Source organism: Atheta coriaria, unplaced genomic scaffold, assembly GCF_025399875.1.
Source record: "Atheta coriaria isolate IRGN ID8LTWV9N9 unplaced genomic scaffold, Caltech_Dcor_3.1 hic_scaffold_6_pilon, whole genome shotgun sequence".
NCBI classification, from domain to species: Eukaryota; Metazoa; Arthropoda; class Insecta; order Coleoptera; family Staphylinidae; genus Dalotia; species Dalotia coriaria.
Window position 1 is genome coordinate 11,944,381 of NW_027045448.1, and position 21,824 is coordinate 11,966,204.

At 41.4% G+C, this 21,824-nt stretch overlaps 1 protein-coding gene and 2 long non-coding RNA genes across 4 annotated transcripts; 1 reads left to right on the forward strand and 2 right to left on the reverse strand.

Annotated features, from left to right (window-relative positions):
- Positions 1-1,879: 1,879 nt before the first annotated feature.
- On the reverse strand, positions 1,880-14,267 carry LOC135793959 (uncharacterized). The gene is made up of 3 exons (XR_010548757.1): positions 13,921-14,267; positions 10,962-11,026; positions 1,880-2,094 (listed from the first exon to the last, which is right to left on the reverse strand). It is a non-coding gene; the product is annotated as an uncharacterized lncRNA (long non-coding RNA).
- On the forward strand, positions 12,912-20,735 carry LOC135793958 (uncharacterized). 2 transcript variants are annotated; one of them, XR_010548756.1, is made up of 2 exons: positions 12,912-13,044; positions 19,983-20,735. It is a non-coding gene; the product is annotated as an uncharacterized lncRNA (long non-coding RNA). The 2 variants fall into 2 exon arrangements; XR_010548755.1 differs by having other exon boundaries at positions 12,915-13,051.
- emc (Basic helix-loop-helix domain-containing extra-macrochaetae) lies at positions 16,003-18,159 on the reverse strand. Its single transcript, XM_065305078.1, has 2 exons — positions 17,579-18,159; positions 16,003-16,921 (listed from the first exon to the last, which is right to left on the reverse strand). The coding sequence occupies exons 1-2, from the start codon at positions 17,957-17,959 to the stop codon at positions 16,871-16,873; spliced, it is 432 nt and encodes a 143-aa protein (XP_065161150.1). The 5' UTR covers positions 17,960-18,159; the 3' UTR covers positions 16,003-16,870.
- Positions 20,736-21,824: the final 1,089 nt, after the last annotated feature.

Consider the following 21,824-nt stretch of genomic DNA (forward strand, 5'->3'; position numbering starts at 1 on the left):
GAATGATGTGCACGCTCGCACCGTTTTATGTGGGAGTTATTTCGTGCGCTTTGCGAAGAGTGAAAGTCGAAATTACTCAAGTCTCACTAGATTCAAGCCGCGGCTTCAGCGTCTAGCTAGACTTAAGTTAAGTTACGTTAAGTATGTTTGCACGAGACAAGCGTCTCTTTTTTACACCGCTGCAGCGGTAGGTAAATTAGCAGAAAACTCGCACTCGCAGTAATTATTCGACTGAGCGTTTTTTTTTTCATTTTTCCGATTCATAATCGAACAAACGAACAGCTGGCCGCTCGGCAATATTTCGAATCTTTCGAATCTCGATTCAACAATATGTCATACACATACAACCGTGCATGTATACAATTCACGCACGTCGCGCTGCGATTGTGTAATAACGAGCGGCGTATGATTTTATGATTTTATTCGTTGCAATCGTAAATTACATTGCGCACATGTCGAGCGACAAGATGACGATATGACACACTCGTCACAGCCGGAAAGCACTTGTATAGAAAATATGGCACCTTTTTTCTCCAATTTACTTCTGTGCGCATCTTCACGTCTTGTTTCTGACTTTTTGCTCGATTTTTCACTGATTGCTACTGCTACTGCCTGCATGCGAGTACAAAGGTTGTTGTTGTGTGTGTTTTTTTAGTAAAGCTGTCGTCAGCACGCGGCTTGCACTCGGTAATCGGTATGAATGGAAGGAGGACGTCGTTAATTATCAAGGAAGCGGTCAATCGCTCGCATGCGAAGTAAGCAAGTAAGCAAGGAGGCGTCAGCGTCGAGTACTAAGAACACGTTGTCTCGTACACGCACGACGCACGGCATAAGTAACATTGTCATCCGGGATTTGATGTAATCAAATTGACCAGCTGTGCGCGCCGCCATGACCACAAGTCGAGTAATTATACAGAAGTGCTATTTTTATGCTTTGTTTTGATTAAATAACAATGACATTTGTTGGGTTTTTGTTTTCACTCATCCGCAATCTACTTTGGTGGCGGCTCTCACATTCACAGATGTAAAAGTACACAGCGCGGAGTTTTTAATAAATTTCGCGAACGCGGCGAATGTAAATATATGCATCCGTGGTGCGCAGATTGTGCCATCACGATTGTGGAGTTTTTGAATTTTTCATGGCGTACTCGGCCAGATGGCCGATTCCGCCGGGTGACATACGCGCACATTTCATTATTGGAGCGGCGGCGCAGCGCGCTCACCCGATTGTGTGTGCGTATATAGAGGAGCATGGTGATAAAAACAAAGACGCGTCGGATTCGCCTGTGCGCAATGTGCGAAGTGACAGTTGGTCGCTAAAACGCGACGCCGATTGGAAAAATGTAGCATTCGCCGGCGAGGCGCATCTCGTCCATGACCATATGTGAGCACACGTACCGCGACCGAGCAAACTCGTCCAAAGCGCGCGTATGTCGCTTGCGACAGACGGCACTAAATCGAATTTTCTCTCTGTTTAGAGAATCGGCGTGATTAGCGTGGAAATCAGCATTGATTCAAACTTATTTGCATTCATAACATCAAATAACACGTTTTGCATACGGCGTGTTTTTCCTTCACTGACTTAACTCAAGTCACTTCAACTTCCTTCTATTGACTGAATGAGTAATCCTGATAAATATTTATCGACGTGCGCATTGACTAATTGACCATTGTATGGTTTCGTCTGCAGATAAGTCCATCATCGGCGTTGTCAGTATTTAGTCTTCTTCATTCTTCAGTGCTCCTCGGTACCGTACCGACGAGACCGGCGCCACCACCCGTCGTGTCCGACAATGGTCTCGTCTGGACACGCTTAACATCGCATGCCATCATCCTCGAAAAGTCCTTATACCTTTACACACTTACACTTACCTTTGCCTAGATGCGGAGACGCCGAGATCTTCTAGTGGCACGCCGAAGACGTCTTGGGCGCTTACTCCGCCTTATATGGTCTCGCCCTGGCCGAGGATCCGATGCAGGTGTTTTTATGGTCAACAAAAGTGACAATCCGGTTTCGTGTTTGTGTTGGAGCACCGCTCGAAGAGTTATCTCCGCCGTTTACTGCGTCACGTTTTTTGTCCACTTCAATTTTACCTACAAATGCAAATACGTACACCTTAAAAGGTGACAATAGATAATAACATTTTCGGAGAAATTTTCTCTAGATAGTTTCAACGTCAACTCGGAGATCTAAGATAAGGGCAGGATGTCCGCTTTACGAGCTTGAGATACGGAATGCTTTTAATGCGTTGAGAAGAGCAATAACAAGGCATTCGAGTCTATTCAACATCCATTAGTGTTTTTCATCGATGGCAGAACAAGCAAAATGGCATGTGATTGGCAGCAATTGGTAGAATTAAATGCTTATTGATGTTCCACCTCGATAAGATGCATTGATAATCATCTTGTGTTCTTTCAACACCGGAAAATCAAAAAATACAAATTATATTTCGAGATTTATTCGTGAGCAAAAACAACAAACGTGTTTCACTTTTTTCTTTCGTTTTTGTCGTCAATCAAAACCTGATGAGACGTAGTCAGCGATTTGTTTACGTCCTATGCAGTGTCCTTGTACAGGATATTAACATTTTTTTACAGACGCAATCACAGCGTATAATAAATAAAACGTAACCGCAGCGAGGCGCAGCGCAACAAAAAAGCATCGAATGTAACCAATTTTCGAACCTTCTTCGCTCACCTTGTGAATAAACGCTCGATTATTACCGTGAGCACCTCGGCTACGAATCGCCTTGCAGATTTTGCGTGTTGGCAAGACAAATATGTGATCGACGGCTTCACCTAAGGTTGCATAACGAGCGTGCAGGTGTTTAAAGGATAAAATCCCAAATCAAATTAATTACGATAATAATTAATAAAATATAGTGTTTGGCCGTATCAGGTATCTGTTATTTTCTGCACTTAGGTAACCCATAAATCGGCTTAAAAGTTGATTGCCGATTGCGGGTGTGTTTTGCTCAGTTTTCGACTTGTTCAAACAGGTATTCTCTCCAGGGTGCACACGACGTGCACAAGTGGGCAAGTGGTTCGTCCCGACAGGTAGTAGTCGCTGTGGAATGCTGAAGCAGCTCACGTACCTTTGCACGAATCAACAACAACGCACACGTCCACGGAGCGTGCATACAATAAAATCAAAAATTACAAAAAAACACTTTTGGCTTGGCGTTTGTGTTGGTGGCGCCGGCGAGTCTGGCGGACACCTGCAACCGCCGGCCCAGCGAGAGAGCAACCGTGTGAACCGCTAGCCCGAGGCCACCGTCGAGCTCACCCACTCACGACCAACATCTCTGCCAGCGCGCACAGCGTTGTGGACCAGCGATCGAGGAGCACTTTGTTTCTTGTTTCAACCGCGAGACTCACCTACAGTATGATTCTACACCACAAACTTTAGATTAAAATATTCTGTAAATATAGAAATTTTCTGCATCATTCAGTAGATTGAAAATGTTTGAAAACTACCGATCTAAATCTAGCAATATCAAATAATTGTGTGTGGCGCAAGGAGGTCCAGATCACGAGTGCGTAATTTATTATAACTGCCCAACTTTCAACTCCGAATGCCACCGCGTGTGCTGACTGGTATTAAAAAAAAAACCGAAACGCGCCCGCCGACGAACGTAAATTAGCACCATTGCTAAATCGCCGCGTCGCGTTTGCTTCGGTTCCTCACAGGTGTGCTTTATTAACTTTTTTAATAATGCGCGGCCGGCGCGGTCAGTTTATTTTTTATTTTTATGGCCGCGCCGCGCTTTATTAGACCGAGATGACGCTTTGATGCATGCGCGGCTATTACTCTTTCTTCGAGCGCGAAAAATCTCATATTCTGTATGAATTATGAAAAATTCGGCTCGTTTTACACACGACTTGCGCGCAGTTTCGAAAATAAACGCACACCGCGACGCCTAACCAGCTTTAATTAATTTGCGTTTGGCAGTTTGTCAACAGCGCAATGGACATCAACATTAGACGCGCCGCACCCACAATTTATTCATATAATTTCCAAATATTAATCACTATTAACTATTTCTCACATATTTTCACAAGATATGATGATTTAACTTAGTATTCAGATTAACTTCTGAAAGTTGTAACAAGATTTAGATTTCATTAGCTAACTGTCGATGTAAACAAGCAAAACTTGTTTCGTGCACAGCGTGGCATCGCATAAGTAAATAAATAAGCGGACGGCATTAATTAATCAAGAAATAAACAAATTAAACCGCAATTAAAGCATGGAGCTACCGTTAATTAAATATATAATTTTATGTACCGCATAGAGTCGGCGATTTTCGAGTTGTCGTTCGATCGCCACGAATCTGGCTCTCGCGGTCGTGTTCGTCGTTTAATGTCGCGATTAACCAGCGCCTCGAACGTATCCACAATTATATCACCTAATTAATACGAGCACACATCCGCTTGCGTGCTGTTTCCCATCGCACCGTCGAGAAATTGATGTACTCGTAGTTTATCGAAGATCGAACGGAGTAATTATGCATCGGGAGTATCAAGACGGGTTTTGATTGCCAATAAAAACAAAACTTTAATCAGTTAAAACCTAGATTTTTAATTCGTGCTCATTTCCGCGTTAAACTTGATTCCCAAGACGAGAAAAGCGACTTTTTACTTCTACCCGTTTCCTTATTAGTTGAATTTCTGCTGCGTTGCACTGCAGTGCAGTCAGTGTGGTGTTGTTACGGCAACGAGGTTGCGCCCCTGGGGGCGGCACATCATTGGCGCTTCCTGTCGCCTTCCGCACAATGGTTGGCGGCGCACATATCGATTGCCCAGGAAGACGACGCGCGGAATTTTCCGAAAAACAAAATGTTGGCAGCACGACCGAGAGCGCGGCGATGAATGGGATTAAGCGGATGTCCATAGAATCCGAATGCGCATAGGGAAATCGATAATAAAACGAAACGAAATGCACGTGCACTGTCGAAAATACCCGGCGCGACCGGGTCTCATTAAATCTAACGAAGCCACGTGCATGCGAGCCGCGCGCGTCTAGCTAAGTGCACTGTGGGTTTTCATTTATTCAAAGGGGAGTTCTGGAAGCTGCCTCCACAGTCAGCTAGTCACTCACTTTGAAGATAGACGCGCGACGGCACGAACAACTGTTCATGTTGCACATGCACAGACTAATGTCGTTAGCGACCCGTGCACGTGTCTTTTAACAGCATTGCAAAAATAACATTTCACCAAATTAAATTTCACCCAGAAACAAAATTAGCGCGCTATGTGATTATGCACAAAGATGTGATTTATTTATTAGCCAAACAAAACACATCTTCAACCACATATTGATAGAATTTTTATTAGTTTATCTCAAAAAATTAAAATCGCAGGTATTAAGGTTTGATATTCTGAACGTGGTCGAAGAAGGGAGATACTCAGGAAGACACTGGCGAGGATTAATAGCGTTTCGGTGATCGAGAGCGGCAATTGTTGCAACTCCCCGGTAAATTAGCATAGCAGTTGTTACGCGATTGCCCCCCCTGCCGCGACTGCCCCCCGCAGAAGCAGCACTTCTTCTTGTGATGGCGGTGTGGTTTATTACAGCACGTACACTGCGGTTCGTGTTGCGATTGTTGCTGTTGTTGCTTTTTGCACGAACACTTCTTCTTAGGGCTCTGGTTATGGCAACACAGCTCAACAGGCGGGCATGGATCACACCTAGGTAGAGGTGGGCAATTGATCCAACGCACCATCTCCTGACACTTTTGTTCTACCTTCGAAGGTGTATCGTGAAACTCAACCTGCCAGCCCACTGGTTCCGGATATGGACATTCGGGAGATTCAGAGACCCACGCCAGCCCAAAGCGGCCCTTCACCTTCGGTTCATAATCACACTGGAAACAGCCATTGCTGTCCACCAGGAAAGGATCATGCGGGTCGAATCGGGACGACATCCTGGATCTCGTCCACGACGACCCACCTGCACCTAACGGTGGTTCGCTCTCACACTTTCGAGCGATTTTGGAGGCGGCGAATTTCGGCGACGGGCGATGACACGAAATTTCATATTACCAACAGTGACATTTTGCGACTGTATTCTTGACAGACAATTTTTACAACAATGTGGATTGTAATAATCAACAAAGTTCGATGATTGTAGAAATCGTGAATTTTTTTCTCGTTTTTCGATGTATTCTTTTGAGAATATGATGCATTTAGGGGGAACTTTGGGGTTATAATTGTTCGTGCACGTGCTTGATCCGGCCACGTGACCGGAACATCGTGGATGCCGCGTGGCGCGCCGGAACTAAGCCATATCTTTCGACTTGCTGCCATTGAGATTTCCACTCGTTACACCACCATATGACTCATTCTGTACGCAATAACACGCACACTCGCCATAATTTACGGTTTTGTTTCTTATTTCACAAGCAATCTAAAATTACCCACAACTCTCCACCAAATAAAACTCCAAAACTTAAAACTATCAAAATCCTCAAGATTCTAGATGACAAAATGATAAGTTCGCCCATCTATCACCCGGGTGTTATCAGTAAATACGTTAGCAAAGGATTTGGTTGTTTTCGGAGGGTTGCATCGATGTAATACCAGCCAGAATGCACCGGCTTAGTCGCGGACTTAACTCGGTTCCGATTATACTGATTACTCTGGTTGCATAGGGTATACATCATTGGAATATCATCAGGGGTTGGCTGGGTGTTTAGTCTTTACAAAACGGATCAAGTAAAACTAGTCATATTGGTTTTGGTTGTGCAAAAGCAGGAAATATGAACTAAAAGTTACTTAACACACTGACATTTAGATAGGTTTGCTGTTGTGGTTGTTGAAGAATTCAAAAAAATGCACATAAGAAGCATAAATATTTGAATCATGTATGGTAAAATATATCAGTTGTCAGTTGTCGACATAAGGATGAATTATCTTGCTTTGCAAGTCCGTCTAGCATCCGTATTTGGCGATGCAGAATGCTGTCGATGCAATATATTTCTTGTCATGTAGAGTTGATACTTGTCATTTGCGGCGCGCCGCTTGTCCTTGCCCAAGACGTACGCTGATTCCGCCTCCCATAAAAGGATCCCGTTATTTTTTTAATCATTTAACCATAAATTGAATAATGTATTGCATACTCGTATCTCTTACATTTTTGAGTAATTTATACGTTTTCTGTGCTATAGGAGGGTTGGTTTTCTGTTTGCTTGTGTTACCTATATACCTCGGGGCGGTGAAATGTATCACCATGGCAACTGTTGGTTCGGGGGCGGCGTAGTATGCTGCGTGCGCATCGCCATTTCCTCGTTTCCACGTTAACATCATGGCAGCCTGCAAAGTGTTTTCCTTTGTGCGCAGTTATATGCAGAGGGAAATTTTGTGTATTTGTGTATGTCTAGACTGGCTGGGGGCTGGGATCAATAAGTCAAGTCCACTGGGACAGCAAGCGAACCGCAGTCTGCTGGCACGGGCTAGGATCAAGCCGGAACGTAACTTTAAAGTTGGTTACGTAGCCAGCCAGGACTTTCGTCGTAGAGGAGTATGTACATAAATGTAAACAAATCAATACTCTGACGCTGGCGAAACAACCAAACTCAATAGGAATGAAAGGATAAAACATTGAAATTTACATATGTACCAAATATTTATCGGCGTAAATGCAAAAAGTGCACACGGGAGAAATTTTCGAATTTTGGGATAACTACAAACCTTTTCGTGAACTCCATACTGTACGATTTGAAAATTCCTATGAAAGGAAGTGAAGTTATGTAATAAAAGTATTACTGTTTATTGCAAATGTTTATGATTATGTTTAACCATTTATTTTAATCAGATCTATAAAATTATCACTGTATATCACGCCATAAATGTCAAATATTAAATGTAAACAAAATTATAAGAACTATAACTTTCTCTAGTTCCTTCACTACGCAGATAATTTATTTCCTCCTGATTCACACACTATAAAACCACACTATCAAACTTGAATATAATCAAAAATGTATTGCCATAATAGCAAAAAACGAACCCAAGAGAATGATCTCTATTTCAGCCGATTCTATTGAACCTGAACTGAATATAAATCGAAAAATATCGAAAACTAAAATGGGGTAAAAACCATACACCAGTTTAAATCATAAATATTTCATTTTATATCCTATGAATTTATCTCCGTTTGGTATTTGTCAAATACGAGTAGTTTATGAGGTTGTTGAAAGTATGCGAGTACAATCATTGCATGTATTTGGGGCGGATTAAAATTGGTACCGCGTCAAGTGCTCGAGTTGCGAGGGTTGCACCGTCGCAATCGGTGCAACACGACTCAATGAAATGTCATTTCATAATGGTAATAATACTTGTAATAATGTCCCGATAAAGTAGATGCATTGCTCGTTGCTCACATGGCAGAAATCCGCGCGTTTGCAAAGGGGGCGAGGGGGAGTTTCTCAGCTGGCCGTGAAATTAACACATCTTTAGGTTACACGAAAACGCAATCTGTCGTCAACGAAAGCTTTTTCTATACAGGGAGTGGTAATAATTAACATTAATTGTAAAAATTTGTTGTTAAATATTTTCCAAGTTAAATAACTAAGAATTTCTTCCTTGTTTCAATATTGAATTATCTTGTGTTAATTTTTTACAAATTTAGCACTAATTATTGTATCATTTAGTATACAGTTAGTACCTTCAGAAAGGTTATCGACTTCTTGTGCACTTGCTAGTTCTTCTCGCCGCAGTGGGTGTAATAAAAGCACATCCCTTGTCCGCTACGAGCGTATAAAGCCATTCGGTCGATGATAAAAAGCGAGCCGGGATTCTCGAAGGGCGAAAAGGCAACGAGAGATCAGGCTCACCCTCGCTCGATCACCATGACGAGCGGGAAAGCAAGGACGAATGTGTGGGGGCGCAAAATGTTGCTTATATAAGGGTAAACCACCCTACGCAATGAATACATCTAACTGATTAGAGGAAAAAGTCCAACACCAACCAACAAAAGCATATACTAGAAAGATTTAAAGAAACTAACAAATTCTAAACAAAAATTAAAAAAAAAATTGTGAAAAAATTAAAAGTAGCAAAAGAAAAAAGAAGTTTTTTGTTGAATTTAAGAGTCTTTCTGATAAATGCGCACAATTTCGCTTCATTAAACCAAATCACAACCCCCAGACAATTCCGGAAATGAAAAGCCTATCCCTTCGATGTCGTAGCGGCTTCCATTACGCTGATTAGATTATACTGATGTAACACGAACGCCTCATGTTGTGAGGCACGTTCTCTTCCTGGCAAGTGGATTTTCCTTGCGTATACATTTATTCAATGCAGGGGTGTTGTTGTGAGTCACAACATCGATAACACAATAGTTATTTCTTTAAACTGTCAAAAAGCTTAAATTTGATGCTTTTTCTTTTGTCTGTCTGCTCACTAACGAGCAACACACGAGTGGACGTTGCATGACGCTAATCGTAATAATTATTACGGATGGTGGCCGTTTAAATGCGAGAGGAGGCAGCCGAGCATGAGCGGATCTTGATTAATAAACGAATTCGTGAATCGCCCGACGCATGCCGACACATTTTATTCGAGAGACAGGCGATATCGTGAATGAACTCGTAGGTGCGCCGTTCGCCAAGCGTGCACAATCGGCGGCGTTCCGGCGGATGCGCGCGAGCCGAGAGGTATCCGTTCATCTTCAACGCCGGCCAACATTGCCAACAATCACTAACGCATCCGTAATTGGCCGAAAAATTAATAATGGCTTTGTGTTATACATTTCACAATATTATTTCTATGCATGATGGTTGAAACTGTATTTATGATTATTTGCTAATTTTAGTTTGCGCACGGTTTGTATTTCTAGGTTTTATGTCGCAAATTGCGAAAACATAAAACATAATACTGACCTAAAAAGATTACACCTGCACATTTTTATTGCCTTCAATTTGTCCATGCTTTTTGCCAAGCCTGAGCAATCGCAATGATTCAATGAACCGTTAGTAGCGTTCCAGCAATTGTTGCTACTTATTGAGAGTACCAGTTGTTTTACGTTCCATCTAGTAACCTTCTGCACTCAGCAGCTGAGGACTTACTTAACAATGACACTAAACCACAATAAAACACAGTAACTGGGTAATTCTTTCATTCATCAACTGAATTAAACAAAACTTGGAATAACTTTAAGAGTTATAGGTTATGCGAACATAACTAGTGCGTTTTTAGTGTGAGGGCGTTGTAATCGCAACTTTTAATTCATTTAATAGACATAGAGGGCGCTGCATTATTCAGTATGTCAAATTTCGCATTTCTCCTAAAATGATTGACTATAGGAATGTTTGAACATCTTTAACAAATGTTTACGTATAAAATCTGTACTTGTGCATGCGTGTCGATGATAGACGCTGGTACACGCATGAGCACGCACGAGTGCTCCTCTTGGGTATGCAGGATGCTCGCGCTGGAATTATGATCGCATTAATTGTTATAAATTTTCCTTGCGGCACAGACGGCGGCCGTGCCACGTCCTTGAGCCGTGTTCGCGCCCGTCGCATCCGCGTTACGTTACATTTCACTGCGTGCATTTATTTACGAGACTGCAACAGCAATAATAACACTCGCATTGCCCGATTGTAATACATACACCATCTATGTAAGGACGTCACTGCGTCCGTAGTTGTTAGACATTATGCCGGTCTAGTCCGGTCGTCATTAAATAATGATTAAACTGCGCGTTTCGTAATCGCGGCCGCGGCTTGCAGCGCAAGGGCCAATCACACCACGTGCGAGGCGTTCATTCATAATAATTCACATAAATTCACATTTTATTGTCGTGTCGTGTGCCACTTACAGGCGAATATTTGCATTATTATTCAAATCATCGGCGGTTTTATTTTATTAACGTTATTTATATTATTATATTGAATTCATCTAATATTTTATTATTTATAACTAGGAATAAGGTTAGAATTGAAATGTCAACTTACCAGCATAAATAAAACTCCATTTTTCTCCCCAGATGGCGTGAATAAACTGCACATCATCACATAACCTAAAAAATAAATTCTATAAAAATATTCAACTAAATTATTATTTTAGAAGGTATATTATTGTTTTTTTGCATTTATTGATCATTTCCTATAATTTAACACGCATGACGTTATAAAATGACTTCACTATGGCGTCAGGGAAGTAAATTCATGTAAATAAGCGTATGTGCCGCGTGCACCGCGCACAATACGAAGAAAACCCGATCGCAAGCCGGTATACCGTATGAAATATGAATTATGTTACGACTTGTAGCTTAAGAACCGAACAAAATAAACAATCGCGCATACAATTAAGATATCAATAACAACATGCCGCCGACGAGTCGCCATCGTGTGTTTATATCCTGTTTCGAGTTTCACTCAATGTACGGGTGGTCGCATCATGACTTCTGCGTAACTTTCAATCGTTTGACATTCGAGAATATTTACCTTTAATGAAACATTAACGAAATCAATATTTTATAAAGATCTGCCTCAGAAATATATAAATTTTCAACGCAGATGGCGTTCCGTTGGAGTTAAAATATGCAAAAGGTTACGATTCCTCTGAGAAATCAAATAAAATTCGACTCCCTGCATGTCGATGCTGATTGTCGAACACTTTGCTCTCATTTCGCGCCTGCTGCCGGCCGAACCTATTACAATCCATCAAACGTCATATTTCATGCACCGCTCCGCAATGTTTGCGTATGCATTGTGACCTAACACGCAGCACGCATCAAACAGGCGCGCTCCGGCAAAGACCTTTAATGCTCGTAAATATTTAATCAAAGCAAATAGATTCGACCCTCCCCGTTTTTCATAACTCATTCATGTGGCTCGCGTGCTGCGTGCGCGCGGAGGGCGAACTAATAACATCGAAATAGGTGCAGTGTAACTCTATTATCGCGTGCTTTTATGGTCATCAAAGTGTCGAGCAGTTGAAATTTTACAGTTATTGCGAGAAAATAAAAAAATATATATTCTCAAGCTTCAATGAGAGAGTTGAAGTTATTCTCATGGATGGCATTCGTATTTGCATATTCATCAAGATTTAGATACTTTAGAATACCTACATTAGATCCATCCAAACTGTTGCTAATTGAATGTGCATTTTCGCATGACTCGCAAGTCGTATAACATCGCAATTTCACGTTGAAGAACAACCAGAGACGCATTAAAACTTATCATAAAATAGACCTACATATATTTAAAAGGGTATGCAACCAATTATACACATATAACCTAACTTGTCAGCTATATAACTAAAAGAAATGTTTTAAAATATGTTTTTAAGCCTTCTCTGTATAAGCAACACTTTACTACAAACTTTCCGGAGCTATACTGATATAAAGACAAGACAAGTAATGTTTTAGTACACGATTCACGTTGGTATCGTGTGCACTGGATTTTCTAATGTTTTCTAATAGCTGCGAGCGTTGAAGGTACAGCTACTCTTCAGCGTTTCCAATGTTTCCATTCAGCGCGCGAGGAAAATGCATGATATCGCTGGTAGTTAAGTACGCACGCATCCAAAGTGCTTTCGCAAAGTCGACTTTATACCACGGCAACTGAATTGAATTGGTAGGTAGGCATAGTATGCGTGTACGTGTCGCGGCGACACAATTAGCGCACGAGAATGCGCCCGGCAATACACCTGCACATAACGGTATTTATTTTGCAATCGCCATACACTCACACCGAAAACAATCGCGTGTAATTTTCAGCGGCGCAAAACGAAAACAATTGCGAGTACACCACGTACTCCACTCCATTTGCGAGTACGCTTGCACTCACAGAGCGTGGAATGTGATAAGTACGTTTTAAGTAAGTGTGCGCCTGTGTGGATTTTTTATGATTTTGGTGGGTCGTAAAATAAGTCAACGACGCAGGTGCAGGTGCGATTGTCGCGTTGAAAATAGCGCACTGCTGAGTCACACACACACTCGGCGCGCTCCGAGTTGTGTGGAGTTAAGTAAGTTACTCAAGTGAGAGAGCATCGCAAGTAATCAAAAAAGTGCGCGGGCGCATGGATGGCGATGTAAGTTGTGAGTACTTACTCAGTTACTTACAATAAAGTAGAAATACCTAGCGGTATGACTACCGCATTGTTTATTCAAAAAATTACTGACTTAAGTTAACTTACAAGCGCGCAGTCATGCTTGGAACTTTAATAAACAGAACGAAAATGTGGAAAACAAACAATATCGTAACCACTGCATTCCATTTGGATTGAAAAATTGTTTTCGTGTTATGTAAACACGCGCAGAATTCAAATTTTCAAGTTTTAAAAAGTTTAAATAACCGCTGTTTAAGAGTGGAAGAAAAATCGCTGACGTTGTTATGTTTTGATTAGATAAGCGTCGGCGACAATTTCGTGCTTGTTTGTTGATTTTCCACCGGCGTTGTTTTGGTTTCGGTTTTGGTCGAGCGAACCGCCTGATATCCGATCGTGAAGCGCGAGCGCCGTGGGAGAGTTATGTCGGAAATGTTTCCCATTCATTAAAAACCATTAGCGATTAAGCAGCAATTCGAAGCGAAGCGATTTTCGTCTTCCAATACACATATCGGTGCAGTATCGACAAGTCAAACAAACAAAAGTGCCCGTGCGCGCGCGCGGTAAGCTTACAGCGCATTCTATCGATAAATATTTTCCGAATGTCACAAGTAATGGATGAAAATTCGAAGCGCGATAATTAGTTCCATTTAGCTGCGCGCCGATCGGAGACTATCGAATCGTGACGCGTTGATAGGCATGCGTTAATTGAAAATGTTTAACGACGATTACCGAACGTAAAGACCGCATGACTGTCGCTAGAGGAAGTGTAGGGTAGTGATGCACCGGATGACAACGAAGGGTTGGGCTCACAAAACGCATTCCCATAACAAGCTGAAATCTGAAAGTTGTAATGTTTACCTGTTTAATTTATTCCAGCGCCGGAAAGTCAGAACACCTGCGTGAAAACTACTACCGAGGGAACTAAATTAGTGCCTATTTTAATTTTTGCTATTTTGAATGAGAATGAGATTTACATTGTAGTAAATGTAGACTATGTATCAATGAGTACAAGTCCGGCTTTGGCTTTAATTTAGTTCTTCCTGCGTCGGTTCAGCACGCACCAACACCACAACACAATGCTAATAGATGACTTTCTGTCGGGTGCCTCTTCAGCAAACACAAACACACATACTAATGTTGGTTACGCAACGCAGCGTGTTTTAATGAATGAAAATTTGATTCGTTTGCATTTTACGAGCAGGTAGTGCGTGAATTCACACAAATTATACATTTTTAGGTTAGGTTACCAACATCACGTGATGTAACTAAATCTGGGGGAATTTTGTTTGTGAAATCGTTTCCTAGTGAAATTTAAAACGGTTGTTGAAAATGTGCGTACAATATGTACGCTGATCGAATATATTTCTAGACTATTATTTACTGCAGTTATATTACCAAGTGTGCTGTGCTGTGTGTGTAAGCGCTAAGGTATTTTCGAAAAGTTATTTTCACTGCGCGTTTGACAATCTGCAGCGCACGTTTTCGAGCCGACCAGCCGCCGCTCGGTGTTGTTTTCGTTTTTGCTATGTTTTTCCCGAAAGTTAAACCCGGCTGTGTGTTTTTCATGATTTCACGGTAGTTACCAAAGCACGAATGCTGGTCGAAGGACCCTATCGGAACGTCTTGTCGACTGCTCGTTAAATATCAAGCTTATATAATTTATATTTATAAAGCTGCAGGCGATAGTAAAACATGTCCAACATCAAAATATGCCATGCTTTGCTGATTTACGCTAATTTTCGATAGTTTTACATCGCATTATGTATATTCGACCAGAGAGCAGTGTTGTGTTTAGTATCAGTGTATTTTCAACATTTCCACCGCGCCATGTGTGTTTTACTTTAAATCACAGCCTGATGTTAACCGCCCTGTCTGTCTTCGCGTCGTACGGCCGTATGGTGACTTTTAATAGAAAAACGCGCAATGCGCGGCGCGTGAGCTGGCAAAAAATGTCCAGCCAGGTGTGACAGCTGCGTGCGCCACTCGCGGTCCCGCGGCGGGTTTATTTTCGGGGGCTGCGCGCCCGCCGCCAGCCGCCACATGCGGACGTCTGTCAATGCGAGACGCGCACATGTCGACCGGGCGCACACGTGGTATATAAAACGCGCACGCGTGCGTTCCAGTCATCCCGAAATACTTCCACATCATTACAGAGCTAAATGCAATGAAATATTCACCACATCCAGAAGAAAAATCACAACGCGCAGACGTTTGCGAGTGGCTATGATGGTTATAACCTCAAAAACCATGACGTCATGGCGATATAAATTTAGAAAACGTTTAAAACAATGTTTGTAAATGTTTGCGCCGCGAGATTACTCACCAATGTGTGTAGTAGACTCACACTGGAGAGGATGAACCACTTGAATCAATACGTTTCGTGTCGAAAAATACGAAATTAACAGCACACCTGAGTACATAAATGTCACACCAGTGCGCATGCACTCTCAAGTGCACATCCAAAACCTAAGAAACAACGCAGTTGGTTTTTTTAGGTTAGGTTGCAGCAAGAGACGTGGAAAAAATGGATTTTCACGACGTGCGCATGTGTTGCGCGGCGAAGATTTATTATCCCTTGGCGTTTTCCGAGGAGAATAGAAAATTATTGTCGTACAAATGATAAAAATACATGCGTTATCGAATACGGCTGCGGCTGCTGCTGTAGCACCTGCTGCAACAACTGAACGGAGGCACTGATTTACTCGCCGAGACGACGCATTCGGCATTCAACAACCGAACATCTATTAGTCTCGCGACGAGGCATCATCATAGTCGTCGGACGCGGGTAATATAACCGAACAATTCCTCTCGACCGGCGTGTAATTAATGTTTTCACTTGTCTCGCAATTAGTTACTTTACCAGATCTACACTGTTGCGGTCCAACAATGAAACATCACAATATTTGGTGGAGGTGCCGGGCAAACAGACAAAAATATTCATTATATTCTCAAAAACAATTTATTTTGCGCAGAATTAAATTTTAATATATAATATTAAATTTCAGAAGGTGAAACAAATCCAAAGGGTAACTATTTACAAATAATTTCGTATTTCTCATCGCCTGATAAACAAATTTCCAAAGTTTTTTTCCTACTAAGATATAATTCTGTTCCTACTACTGCTTTCTTTGCAATATATACATTTATAATGTGTATTTACTATTAGTATTTTTTCTCTTTCCTCTTTTTGTTTGTACATAATATTTAAAAATATAGTATATTATACAAAAAACATCACAGAATAAAAAGTCACAAATTAATTAAAATTACAAAAAGTATTCCGTGCGTCCGGTGGTTCGAATCCTGTGAATTGTGACAAAAGTTGCAATGTTCGTAATTTGTTTTTCATAAAGTAAATATTAGGAGAAAAACACCCGCGTGAAAGCTGTGTGTACAACACTCTAGTCCGTAACTCTGCTCTCGCACTCACTTCCTGCAGCGCTCTTTCAATATACACAAAAATAAAATAAAAAAACAATTAAATAAAATCTAAAAAACAAATTGCAACATAAACAGGTACCATAACTAAGTGCCTTCGTTCTCTCCCAATAGATGAATAGTCTTTTTATCTGATTACATCATGTGTGTTTATGTGTGTGCTGTAATTTTAACTAATAAAGCAACATTCGAAGATTTTTAATTCTCTCAACGTTCGTAACACGCGCACAGCATCTCTCGGTGTCGTCCTCAGCCGATAGTTCTTCTTACGTTCGATCTATCAACACCTCCTCGGCGGTGCGTGCGTTCCACACGTCGTGTTAGGCAATCGCCACGGGACGAGCGTCGCGTTGTGGAGGAGTGTGCCGCCTCAGCACGAAACTGGTCTTCCATCTGACGGTGAAAGTTTCTCAGGTGTTGTCTGCAAACGAAAACGAAGCGTGTTAAAATAATCCTTGCGCGCGCAGCACACGTGCAAAATGTCAAAACGTCTTTGTGCAGGCGCTCAAGCTGACGCCGTGTGGATGTCGCGCCGCGAAAAGAAAAAAGGCATTGATGAGCACGCCGCGAACAATAAAATATTGTGCACACACATGTAGAATGAAGCGCCCCGGCTATAAATGTACATCCATCGGACAATATATCGCGATCTCTCGCGTCGCAGCGCCAGATGGTGATGATGGTATTGCACGTGTCCTTTGCAGATGTGCGCGGACCCCGTTATAATACCCCGCGACAGCGGCGGCGTGTATCCCTTTAACCAGGTGTCACTTTTGACTCTCTCGGTAGGCGCGACAATGCCGTCGCTGTTATTTTCGTCCCGCGGAACATGTGTGCAAGAAGCCCGTTCGCAACCGCACAGAAAACTGGGTGGGAATATAGTGGGACCTTTTGACCCGCGCGCAACACGAAATTACGAACAATCGCTCAGCGCCAGCCAAGCAAGGCCAGACACAATGCGGCTATTCATAATGGCATTCAACATTGTTACACGAGTGTTGAAAAAAGAGAATAGAATGACTATGCAATTATATTCGCGAGTTTATCTAATATCAAAATTCCAATCGAATAAACTTACCGTTGATGTGTGTACGATGGGTGCTTCGCTGGGCGTCAATATCGTATTGGGGCTGGCGCGCACGCCCAAGGGTTGTCGCGGACTCGCCGCCCCTTGACTCTTCTTCTGACCCAACACAGCGGCGGCATCAAATGCATTCACAGCTGGATGTGTCTCCAATGCGTTTTGTAAATCGCAGATGTAATCGATCACATATTGGATGACTTCCAGTTTGCTCAGTTTACGATTCTTGGGCATGAAAGGTACAAGGTCCTTTAATTTGCTAAGATACATCTGAATCTCTTCGTTTTCGATCTCGCGGCGGTGGCGGTGTGTCTGCACACGTCCTCCACTCACTCCGGTTAGTCCAGATTCGGGGCACAAAATGCTGGCGGCCTTCATGATGATTTGTTTCCAAACAAAACTGCACACAACACTGTTAAGAACAAACTTGTACGTCGATTATATTCCGTACGGTAGTCGCGAATGTCACAAGACTGATGTGTTGTGACTGTTGGAACACGAGTTAAAGTTGCGATATATGTGTGGATAGACGTACGTGTACGCACCGAACAGAAGCTAACGAGCAATGAGCGTAAACGCGATGCGCGTCTGCTTTTATACCGTGTGCGGGTGTGAGTGTCGCAGGAGGGGTGACCAATCACAGCGTCCGCTACCTACTAGGAGTGGGGACGCAACCCAACTTGCACGGCTTGCTACTATTTGCCTGCCCAAGTGTTCACGAGGTAGTCAAGAGCAATAAAACATTCAGCGTGATTTTTGGAAATTGCATACTAATTGTATACAGTATACCAGCGTGACGTCTTCTAATCTTTTCGAACTACTCATTCATGCTTTCAAATTTATGAATGCAATCTGATAAATGTAATCTGTACAAGGATTTGTGGCAAATCTTTAAAATTTCAATGAAATTTCCATTACTAATTACATACATATTTGTTAATGACAATTGTAGTTGTCTGCGTATCAAAATCGTGGCGCCATGTCCGATAGCAAACGAACGATCGTCTGACCTTTGCAACCAGCAGAAGGCACACACTTCTGTAAACAATATTTACTGTGTCAAACTGGAGGCATAAGTCATATTCCTAATGAACTAATCTATCAAAACCGGCGACCGCTAAAAAATAATTTATAAGCTCATAATCTAACCATTAACATTATGAAATTTCCGGTCTTGCCAATGGGAATTAATTTCCTGTCGATGCGCGCGGCGCGCTGTGTTTGTTTTTCAACTCGTACTTTTTTTTCTTTCATTTGATGTCTTCGTGTCGTCCATTCAAGCGGAGTGACCGGACACTGTCTATGAATGTAATTATATTGATGTGGTGTGTAATCACCGCTCTAATTTATGTTATTGCCGTCTTGTATTTGATAAAAAATAACATCAGAGCACACAAGTTGAAACACCTGAATTTTTTCGTTCGTTCTTTTCTTTCGTTTCCTTTAGTATCTTCTTTTTGAGATTGTTTCTTGCCGTGAATGTGTGTTTGCTGAGATTGTGATTTTCTCATGAGAAGAGAACACGCCGTGAGTCGTGAGTGTTATCAATGTAAGATTTGTGAAGTGGGCGGCTCTTAAATACAGTTTTTTTCTCTCCGAGGCGAGTTTCTCGTTTTCCCATTTGCGGAGATGTGTTAATATTTATGTCTGCACTGATAAGTTGGATACACTGAGCAACGAACGATAACATTCCAACTTCCAACGTGAGCTTGCATGTTTACTTGGGACGTTTTCTGTAATTTTGAAGAACTAAAACATAAATCTTTCACAAAAAATCTGTTGATAAATATTTTGAAGCGTTTTGAATTAATTTTTATCTTAGGAGATAATTTGTGGTTAAAAAAATGAAAAACTCACAAAATTAACCTCAAAACTGTGTTTCTTCATTTTTTCCTTGAAATAACAGCAAAACTTTACATATTCTTCATAATTTTTTAATGTTTCCGTGGGACCTAGCGGTTCTTAAACTTTGTCGATAATATTTCAACATTATCAGCAGTTATCTGCCAAAGAAGTCAAGAAATCTATTAGAAATGTACCCATACGCTGAACGTATATATAATTTAGTAGATAAGCAGACGAAAAGCCATAAAATCTTCGGCGAGGCAGATAAAACGTTATGTCGTATTCTTCGATTCAGCGTGTAATGCCTCCATGTTTACTTAAATATTGACTTAAGCCACAATTCTCATAATTATGCGATTACACTTGAAAAGCGAGAAACACGACGCACACGCAGCAAAATACAAATAACATAATCGCACATCTTCGACTCGCCAACTTCAGGTTTCACACTTTTTTTTTGCTTATTTTCACATAAATTCTCATCGATGTGATATGTTTTCCATACCACTCGTCAATTTCTAAACTTTAACTTTAACTTACTTCTCTCTCTTTGCAGCCGTGGGTTTTGAACATGTCATTACGAGTAACAGTAGCCGGGACAGCCAGCTCGACGTCGAAGAAGCTGCAGCGTCGGCAGATTTGAAATTAATTGAGAGGCCAAGTCGACTTATTAAAGCGCTAACGCTTTAATGCCACGCTTTTAATAAAATTATATTCGTGTGGCAGTTTCAGGTTCTCACGTCCACCATTAAAGCGCGATTGCGTTCTTGTGCTTCTGTTCTCACATACTTAAGTCGCTTTGCTCATAACGATTATGATTGCTTCGCTTAGCCGCAGAAGAAGAAGATGGAACTGGCCGGCAGCGTATTAGAACTGCGTTGCTGGTTTTATTTTCGTTTTTGATTAGCGTTTCGTTCGCCGTGCGAAGCTCTTATATTAATATTCGCTGATTATAAGGCGCACGAATATGAATATCGAACGGTTCTAATTAATGACGTCGTCTAACGAGCAAAGCAGTGCCACGAATACTGCACTTCCGTTATCGACGCTTAAAAGGACTTTTCAAATGTTTATTTTTATTAGTTACTAATTAGAAATGGCATTAAATTCAAAAGAAAATTAGTTTTTACATATTAAAGTAGAGGTTGAGGTCATTTGCAACAATTTGTTCAGTAATTAGTGGAAAATCGTTGTTTTAGTACAAAATCAGCAGTTTTTAGTAAAAATTTAAATCATTTTTAAAGAACTAAACTTGTAACAACAAAAAAAATTTAAAAATTTCCGTTAATAAAACAAAAATAAGCAAAAATGGTTTTTCACATCCCATAGAAAATTAAGTATAATTAATAATATCGCAGGGAGAATTCTTGTGAATGCCAGCAATTTGTGTATCTCTTCATAGCGTGCGAATATCGTGATTAAATCCCGCTGCGCGCACGCGCAATTTACTGAGTTCGGCAGCGCTAGCCTTAAATAGGCGTCTCTTTAATTTCATCTAACAACGTTTTCTCCGACCGTAGGAAATGCGCAAAACTAATGTACCTACGTACCTAAGATGCGTGCTTATTTTGCAACAGCGTTTCTTTTCTTTCTGATCGTCCCGATCACCACTTTGATGAAGCAACAAGTACCTACTCTTCTACGGCCAGGGCAAATATGTGGGAATCGTCGGCGCGCCGACTTCCACGCTTCTGCTTGCATGTAAATACGCGTGTAAATATGCAGGCGATTGAAATTGCGATTGCAATTAACCAGTTTTTCGTGTACGGCGTGTGTACACGGCGAGCGCCATTAAACCATTTCTTGTAATTAGCGTGCGATTCTTGTGCCGGCGACGAAAATCATTACAAATTGGCGCTGATTTGCATACACAGTGATAAAATACCTGCGCTGGCCAGGAAGTTCACTAGTAGTAAAACTAGTTGCGTTGGATTTTTTCTCCTCCAGTAAGTGTTCAGTATAATCACCTTAATTCTGGTTGTAAAGTGTTTATTGATCTATTTTGTTTCGTGGCTTTTCTAATCGCCAACGCATCCGGCTTTAATACCGCTGTAAGCGTGGTTTATTTTGTATTTAGTAAGAAATGTCTTAATGGTCTCGACCTGCGAGGAATTAAGTTTTCAGGTAGTTAATCGCTTCTTTTCGACGTTTCGTTTCGAGGAACTTGACTTAAATGAAATTAAAAGTTTTAACGAAAATAAAATTGAATCATCCTTCGTTACGTTTAATTATAATGCTGATGAGGCTGTGCAAGAGCGCATCGTTTTCATTTTTTCATCTTTGGTGGTCCTAATAAGCAACCTCAACATAATCGAGGGGAGGTAGCTGGATCCATTTACTCATGAATTAATTTCAGATAATTTATAACCTCAAATATTAAATTTTTTGTTTCTTCAGC

Excerpts from the sequence above, each read along its gene's own strand:
- emc (XM_065305078.1), bottom strand. The coding sequence starts at position 17,959 with ATGAAGGCCGCCAGCATTTTGTGCCCCGAATCTGGACTAACCGGAGTG. Across the intron at positions 16,922-17,578 it reads CCATCGTACACACATCAACG|ACAACACCTGAGAAACTTTC; the intron begins GTAAGTTTATTC and ends TTTCGTTTGCAG.